Source organism: Engraulis encrasicolus, chromosome 3 (genome assembly GCF_034702125.1).
Source record: "Engraulis encrasicolus isolate BLACKSEA-1 chromosome 3, IST_EnEncr_1.0, whole genome shotgun sequence".
NCBI lineage: Eukaryota > Metazoa > Chordata > Actinopteri > Clupeiformes > Engraulidae > Engraulis > Engraulis encrasicolus.
The window spans coordinates 17,310,811-17,319,537 of record NC_085859.1 but is presented as its reverse complement, the minus strand read 5'-3'; the positions used below and the strand labels follow the sequence as shown (position 1 = coordinate 17,319,537).

Sequence of the window (8,727 nt, the reverse complement as noted above, 5' to 3'; positions counted from 1 at the left end):
CATGCCATGCATGCACACAAAACCAAACAGAACAGGCAGGTAGCTGATTGTGGTGTTGCTTTTTGATTGTGCCGTGTTGTGTGTGTGTGTGTGTGTGTGTGTACTTGTGTGTGTGTGTGTGTGTGTGTGTGTGTGTGTGTGTGTGTGTGTGTGTGTACTTGTGTGTGTGTGTGTGTGTGTGTGTGTGTGTGTGTGTGTGTGTGTGTGTGTGTGTGTGTGTGTGTGTGTGTGTGTGTGTGTGTGTGCGTGTATGTGTGTGTGCGTGCGTGTGTGTGTGTGCATGAGTGTGCATGAGTGTGTGTGTGTGCTGCTCACACCTCGTCTGGACCTGGTCTGGGTAGAGCTTCTTCCCGTCCTGCTTTTCTGGCCATCTGAGCTCCTCATGGGCTGTGGCTTGATCCACAAGTACTGTTCATGGACATAAAACATGCACACAACATTTTCAACGGCGAGGTAACTTTAGGACAGGTGTCACCAACGTGGTGCCCGCGGGCACCAGGTAGCCCTCCACGAGCTTCTGAGGTACCCACCAGGGATGTTAATAAACAATGACGACTACCAGATTTTAGTCACATTTAATGCTATTCTTAATTTAAATATGAGATGATTTATTCTTTATAACCTTTAATCAAATTATCATTCAATAATAGTGTGATTTGAGAATGATGCCAAGACATCGGAAGAGGATTTTGAACAAAAGTAGCCCTCGGGTAGCCCTTGGTAGCCCTCAGGACCCAGAAAGGTTGGGGACCCCTGCTTTAGGACAAGCGTGTCAAACCCATCCACTGACTCACTGATTGGTTGTTGTCTAAACAAGACCAAAGAAGCATCAAGTCAAAAACACAACTCCTTAATTTCCCTCTGGATTAACCCATTGTGTCCTGGAGCGACATATACGCTGCATTCAAGTTCTTGAGATTTGTGCTGTTTTATTAAAAATGTGGGTATGTTAGAGCTGAATGAACACTATACTAGTGCAAAATGAAAGTTCTAGATTTGAAATGTAACCTATTTCATGTTTGTATGTGCTTCGGAGGCTGAGATATTTAGGATTTGATAGGCAGAGGGCAAAGGGATTAGGACAAAATGGATTAATAAATGATACTCTACTCTACTCTACAGTGGATTGTCCCTAGATGTCCCGGGCAGTGGATTAAATCTGTTGCCACTAGGGGGCATTTACATTTATAGAGACTACGTAGTGAAACTTGCCCATGCAGGAAAATTCTAAATCAGTGTCTGAGTTTTCTTTTTTTTCTAATAATTAAGAATCTGGAAATCTGGAACTCAGACAGTTGTCCATATCACTGCCTAAATCGATGTGTGTTTTATTCCAACACGGGCCATACTTTCCAGCCTACCTAGAAAATGATACAGAAATCTATATGCATAACATCCAGACAAACCAAAGAAGTAATGGATGGATGGATGGATGGATGGATGGATGGATGGATGGACGGATGGATGGATGGATGGATGGATGGATGGATGGATGGATGGATGGATGGATGGATGGATGGATGGATGGATGGATGGATGGATGACTGAATGAATGTGGGGCAGCCGTGGCTTAGTGGTTGAAGAAATGGGCTTTAGGTCAGAGGGTTGCAGGTTCAAATCCCAACCTTCCAGTCCCTATCTCACTCCATGGCTAAGGAGGCCTTTGAACAAAGGCACCTACCCCCCACATTGCTCCAGGGACTGTAACCAATAGCCTATACTTTAAAATAACTTCAAGTTGCTTTGGACAAAAGCGTCAGCTAAGTGTAATATAATGTTGTGTAATGTAATGTAATGCTATAACGAATAAACGTTTTTGTCAGGAGATACCTGCGCGTCTTGTCCATGTGTGTTTAACAGCACTCTGGTGATGATGTCCTTGACCAGCGAGTTGTCTGTTGGTTGGGATTAAATGACCAGAGGAATTAGAGGATCAAAGGTCAGGGTTCAGAGGCCACACACACACACACACACACACACACACACACACACACACACACACACACACACTTTATACTAGGGTGTCTTAAGAAAGCTTAAGCCTGTGTCTCATCTATGGGCAGACACTTACCTACAAGGGGATTGCATCGGATATCCAACACATGGAGGCAGCGATTCGATTGGAGGGCTTGACGTAGTGACTGCGCCCCCTCGTCTGACAGCCCACATTTCTGAAGGTCCATCGCTGCGATGCACAAACACAAAAATAAGCAAACACAAACACAAAAGGTCCAGGTTGCACTTTATTTTACGGTGTCATTTTAAGTTTAACTACATGTATCTTTTATGTAGAGATCTGGTACACCTCCTTTGGTCAGATCAGGGGTGAGTTTCTCAAAAGAGAAGTTGTTAGCCTGTTAGCAACTTTGGTAGTTGCCAATGGGAAAATGCATTGAAAACAACAAAGTAGCTAATGTAGTAATCAACTTTGGTTTTGAGAAATTCACCCCAGGTGTGTAGGAGCCGAGGGTAACCCCTGTGTCAACAACGTTACAGACCAAAAAGCTCCTGCACAATGTTCACAATTGCTTGAAGAAGGTCACTAGAGCGAAACGTCACAAGTAAACCCTGCAAATGTGAATAAGGAGCTTTTTTTGTCTCTAACTACATGTATCAAAATGCACTCAGGGCGACTGACCGGCAGTTACAAATGAGGCCCCAGGTCATCCAGTTCATGATGAATGATTCAGAGAGAATCTACAGTTGACTGGTAATAATCATGAAAAGGAAGAGAAGGGGCGTCCAAACTTTTGACCTGTCTTTCAGGTAAAGCACGGTGTGCTTTCCAATATGCGACCTTGCTTGCTCCACTTGTGCTTGTGGCCTCGCCCCGCCTCCTAGCCCCTCCGTGGAGTAAACAATTAAGTTTCCCATCTGTCAGCCTAGCCACAACAACTTTTGGGGGACCGTTATTCATTCACCATCACAATTGCAAATGAGAAAAAGACTTTACAATTGAGCTTTTGCAAGATATTGAAATGTAATGCTGTTGTCTGTGATGTCATCATGACATATTACTTCCTGGTACGAGGAAACAAGCACAAGTGGAGGAAGCAAGGTCGCATATTGGAACGAACCCACAGTGTCCATGTCCTGTCAGAGCATAAGAATTCACCTGAATTCACCCTACTTACACATATATGGATACTTTTGAAAATGCATCAGTTTACTTCACTCGCTTACACGAGTAATAGAAAACTCTGGTTTTAAAAGTATCCCTTTCAGCGGACTAAAACCCACCAGTCATGTCGTTTTTATATGCAAACAGATTTTTTTAAATCCACGTTTAAAAATATTTGCATACGTGTAAACAGTGTCTTAACCCATTTTAGCCTGATGACTCGTATATGTTGTTTTACCTTTGATGTCTGGAGACCCATATACGCTGCATTCAGGCTCTTGAGATTTTAGCTTTTTTCATAAAAATATGGGTATGTTACAACTGAATGAACACATTCTGATGCAAGATGAGGTTCTTAGGGTTGGAAATGCAACTTATTTCATGTTTTTATGTGAATCAGAGGCTGAGATATTTAGGTTTTTATAGGCTGAGGGCAACTTTCCCAACAAGGGCTTAAGCTTTCACCAGACATTTTTTGCAGGCACTTTAGGCATCAATGGGTTAAAGGAGCACTCCTGCCAATTTCAATATGATGCTGTATTGCTCACGCTACCCTTCACTTGTATTGTCAGTACCCGGTGATGCTGCACTTTTTGGCTCAGCCCTTTCTGAGAAATGAGCTATTTTACTGGGGGCAGGTGTTTGTTTACATTTTTTTCATCTTTAAATCTTAACATAGGCCTACTCTAAATATTTTCCCAAAAAGTACCGCTGTTTGCTAGTCGTCTGCTGATGTTGTATAACTTTTTGGACGTTTTTGGGAATAAATCAAGATGGTTGTTTTGAAATGTAAACAAACACCTGCCCCCATTACAATGACCAGGATCTTGGAAAAGGCTGAAGAAAAAACAGACAAGTCCAGGGTAATGTGAGCATTACAACTGCATGTTGAAATTGGCTGGAGTTATCCTTTAATGCCAGGGGAAAAGCTCCAACACGCTGTTACAGGATTACTGGACACCTTTCCAGGAGAGCCTGTGGTGCTGAGTGGGTGGGTGTCTGACCTTTCAGCCACAGGTCCTCGGCCAGCTCGGTGGCCAGCGCCGCAGCCCCCTGGTCCCCGATGAGGATGTTGTCGTTCAGCGTGATGCGCCGCAGCCCACTCATGCCCTCAAACTCCGCCTTCCTGTAGCGCAGGGACTCGGCCCACGCCGTGCCATGTCGACGCACCGCCTGGTGCTGGCCAACGGGGGGAAAAAAACAAGGCAAGACCCAGAGGTCAGATGTCATCTTAAAGCAGCTCAGAGGGAGTCAGGGGGTCACCCTAAAGCTGCTTCCCCAACACCCAGAGATCAGGGGCTAAAGCGGAACTAGCTAAAGCACTTTCCCGCTCAGGTCAGTCGGCCCACAGGATAGTAGCATATAGGAGGCAAGTAGGATTTTAAGACTACATACAAACTACTGAACAACAACCACCTTTTTACAAACGGCTTTTTCAGCCCTTGTGCAACCTGTTAAGAGCTGATGAATCACAAATAAATAAATAAATAAATACAGTTTTAAACTATTTATAAGGACACTGTACTTAATTTTATTCTAATTCATTTTATTTAGTATCATCATGGATTTTTTTTTTTAATTAAGCACTGTGAAATCAATCACCTTAACAGCATAGTAATCCAAATTATATGCACTAGTAACTTAAACATAATAGTTTTACATAGTAAATTAGAGGTCTGGAAATACCATGTAATGATGGTTTAATGAATATCTTGCTGAAGCTTCTTCCGGTAACATACAACAAAGCACAAGCAAGCTAAGCTAAAGCAAGCGGTGTCTCCATGCCAGTGTGTGAATTACCGTCGCCCAGTACGTCCTGTACTGTACCTTGATAATGCTGGTCAGGTGCTCTGCTCCTTGCCAGGTGATATTGCAGCCGCTGAAGTCCAGACTCTTGATGGAGGAAGAGTATTTGACACTCTGGCACACGACTGAAAACAGGACAAGCACAACAGTGAGCGTGAGCACAGTCACATAAATTCATGGAGTATTCCGCTTTCGAACGGAGTATTGCCAGTATTGGATTTAGAACAAGTTCCGTGATGTTCCGCTTGCATGAATGGAACAGCATTCTGGAAGCGGAATATTCACGGACCCCTAGTAGGCACATTCAAATGAAGTAAGAGTTTTACATGACTTGTGCACAAACTGTATGGTGCCACCATTCTGTTAAAAAACGGAAAATTCCTCACATGCAACAGCAATCAGTGAATCAAGAACAACATGCACACCCATGGTCTAGTATGTTGTTAAAAAAAACATGAATGGTTTTCTGTCTCTCAAATTTCTAACATTACTGCAACTTATCCTAACCCCACCTGTTGAACTGCATTTCTATCCTTTTTTTCATCATTTTATCATTAACAGCATTAGGCCATGCATTTAATTGAATTTCCTAAAAGTTTCCTAAACTCTGTGTTATCTATGTGTAACTGAATTTTGATCTAAGTATTAGCATACACCATTTCTTTTTTTTCTTTATCAGTAAGTGTTTTTGGTTGTGCATACTTACTCTCCAAACCCTTGTCTGCAATAGGACACTGGGCCAGGGACAAGTTCTCCAATGACGTGCTCTTCGCCAGTCCCTGCAAACGTACAGAGCATTGTTGAATGTTTGCACACGTTTATGTGCTCACTACTTATGTTACATCTTCCATTTATATGGCCATAGTTACAATACAATACAATACAATACAATACAATACAATACAATACAACATGTATTTATACTGTATAGCATAGTATCACAACAATGAAGTTGTCTCAAAGCGCTTAACAAATATTTATAAGCATACCCATTCCCACATACACATACCCACTCATACACATACCCATAGCCAATAAAGGCTACTACTACTACTACTACCATTCCCACAACAGCTCTCGGCGGCGCACAATTGTCCGGTTTTATAACATGCAGCTACATTTACATATTTCAATGCTATAGCTATGAAACGCATAGAGCACACACCACTACTACAGCTGTGACAGCAATATACAGTATACTACAAGTATATACTGTACATGAATGCTGCTAGTGTGTGCAAGTGGCATTTTTTTATTTTATAAAATATGTGGTCCTCTTTCAAATGTACGGTAGGAGCTTGTAAGCCGTGGGTGTGTGTGTGTGTGTGTGTGTGTGTGTGTGTGTGTGTGTGTGTGTGTGTGTGTGTGTGTGTCTGTCTGTCTGTCTGTCTGTCTGTCTGTCTGTCTGTCTGTCTGTCTGCCTGTCTGCCTGTCTGTCTGCCTGTCTGCCTGTCTGCCTGTCTGCCTGTCTGCCTGTCTGCGTATTCTAGTTCTTCAACTAGAACTAGAACTAACTTTGTTCCACCACCAGCCAATTTGGCTAGTAGTTATCAATCTTACTACTCATACACCTGTGCCATAGTGTCTAGTAAGTTTTCTTTTCTACCAGCCAGCATTTGGCCAGTTGGCAGGTGTTAATTTAGATGTCCAGATGCTTTACTTTCGATGTGTGTATGAGAGTGTGAGTGGGTGCGTGTGCGTGTGAAAACGCAACCTTGATTAGAGCAGTGAGGTCTTTCTCCCTGAGGGGCAGGCCGTTGAGATGGAGCGTCTGCAGGCGGTCTGACACAGAAAGGCACTTCTGCAACGCTCGGCACAGAGCAAGAGTCACGCTTCTGGAGTGCAGCGCTGGAATCTTCTTCCGCGCAGACCATTTCATTTGACCTTCAACACACATACACACAGATACACACTGAGTACATAAGGCTACCGACACCATACACTGTGGTGCTGCTCTAGGAAAAGTATTTGTAGGAACATAAAAATAAAATTGTCTCTAAAACTGTCTATAAAGTCATGTCCAGTCATGTTGTAGGAATAATACACTGTAGTGTGGTGATTTGCTACCATGCTTTCTTGGTAGAAAATAACTTGATCACATGAAAAAAATAGGTTTTATACACTAAAGTCAATTTCACAAAAGATGTGACTGCCTTCTGGCTTTGAGTAAGACCTGCCAAACCAACTGACCCTGAGTTCCAAGCGTAGATAAGTGAGTGCTCTTGATGGCAACATGGTGTAGATGTTTGTTGATGGAGAGTGCGTTCAAAATAGGCGTCCAGTCGGACAACTGAAGATGATCTCCGTTGAAGTCCAGCATCCCTTTGCCCAGATGCACCTTGACCGCCGTGGCAGGGCACGAGCCCTGCGCTGCACAGGAGTAGTCATAGAAACTCGCGAAGTCAAGAGCTCCTTGTTTCCGAGCATGGATATTATCCAGCATGATGCTCCCCCGAAAGATATTAAGTTAGCCAGTGTCACTTCACTCTCACAGACTACAGTTGATAGGCAAGACCTCCTGTGAAATGCAGACATTAACCGTAGTTTAATTAGCTGCCTGCTATTTTAGTTTTCAACAGGTTATATTATTGACATGCAACTAGCTAACGTCACAGGTTCTTGACAGATGAAATATTAAAGCCATTTGCAACAAGTAAGCATTAAGTTATACCATAGTTAATAATATCAAACTGTTAGAATTAAAACACGGCAGCAAGATCGTAGCCCTCAGGAACTCGAAGAGAAACTTCAAACTAGCTGACTTGACAGCTAAAAGTGAAACATAACAAAGCTAGTGAAACAGCTAGGTCGTAGTAGTTTGCCTCTCAGTGACAAACTCGCAAATATTGTTTAGTCTGTAGAAAACAGTATGAGTTAGCCCATCGCCGTACCTGTCAGCGTCTTTGTTGTTGTTTCTGTGGTTTCCAAGACTCCTTCGCATGTGTCTAGGGAGGAGGAGGGGAGTGTGTGAATCAACCGCAAGATGATTTCAGCAGGATTCATTTGAACAAGGGCTCAAGGGGGTTCACGAGGGAACAAGGGGATTCAGATAACGACTGGACAGTGGAGATCTACATAACAATGTCCAAAGAAAGAGAACGTCGCTTTCTCCTTCCCTTTGTTACGTCCAGTCCTTTTGTTGATCTGCTGTCTTCTTCTTTTCCGCCTGTTTCTTGGCTGTGGGATAAAATCTACTTTGGCGCATTGTCGCCCTCTCCTGTTCTGGGTGTGTAGTACAATGCAATCAAGTATGCAAATAAAATAAATAAAAATAAAATAAAGAAAGTGAAAGCCCACCTTGAAAACTCCAACTCCCATTGTCATTGTGACACAGCCCTCCACAGCACACTGCACTCACCACGAAATAGCATTTTTATGCCTCACCCGTGCAAGGGGGCAGCTCCCAATGGCGCCCCAAGGGAGCAGTGCGACAACTGAAGGACCAAACAATATCTGCACTCCTTTTTCCACATAATTCACACTTTGCAGTGTCTACTCAACATGTGATCACTATTGTATCAGAGAGTTTAGAAAATGTTGATGTAAAAGCCCCTCAAAGTGATGTCGAAATGACGCTATGTCGGAAGAATGGCGGTTGCACCCCAAACTGATGAGCAACTGATGACCTGTTTGGGCGGTTAGGGAGTTTTTGCCCATATCCATCATTAAAGGTGCACGGTGTAGGAAATGGTCAAAAAAGGTACTGCAACTATGCTGCCCATTGAAACTGGGTTGCCTATTGCGAAATTTGATCTTTTCATGAAAGTTTACTAATAAACTAATATTTTCTAGTACAGTGC

At 43.0% G+C, this 8,727-nt stretch overlaps 1 protein-coding gene across 1 annotated transcript in view; it reads right to left on the bottom strand.

The window, feature by feature from the left end:
• cep78 (centrosomal protein 78) overlaps nucleotides 1-8,040 on the bottom strand; it is an 18,847-nt gene extending 10,807 nt beyond the window's left edge. Inside the window, exons 1-9 of the mRNA XM_063194866.1 lie at nucleotides 7,819-8,040; nucleotides 7,118-7,445; nucleotides 6,642-6,811; nucleotides 5,634-5,706; nucleotides 4,949-5,052; nucleotides 4,126-4,300; nucleotides 2,072-2,185; nucleotides 1,831-1,895; nucleotides 318-408 (exon numbers count right to left, since the gene is read on the bottom strand). Coding sequence (XP_063050936.1) covers nucleotides 318-408; nucleotides 1,831-1,895; nucleotides 2,072-2,185; nucleotides 4,126-4,300; nucleotides 4,949-5,052; nucleotides 5,634-5,706; nucleotides 6,642-6,811; nucleotides 7,118-7,370 — 1,045 coding nt within the window. The 5' untranslated portion in view covers nucleotides 7,371-7,445; nucleotides 7,819-8,040. The remainder of the gene's footprint in view (nucleotides 1-317; nucleotides 409-1,830; nucleotides 1,896-2,071; nucleotides 2,186-4,125; nucleotides 4,301-4,948; nucleotides 5,053-5,633; nucleotides 5,707-6,641; nucleotides 6,812-7,117; nucleotides 7,446-7,818) is intronic.
• Between the last annotated feature and the right edge of the window lie 687 nt (nucleotides 8,041-8,727).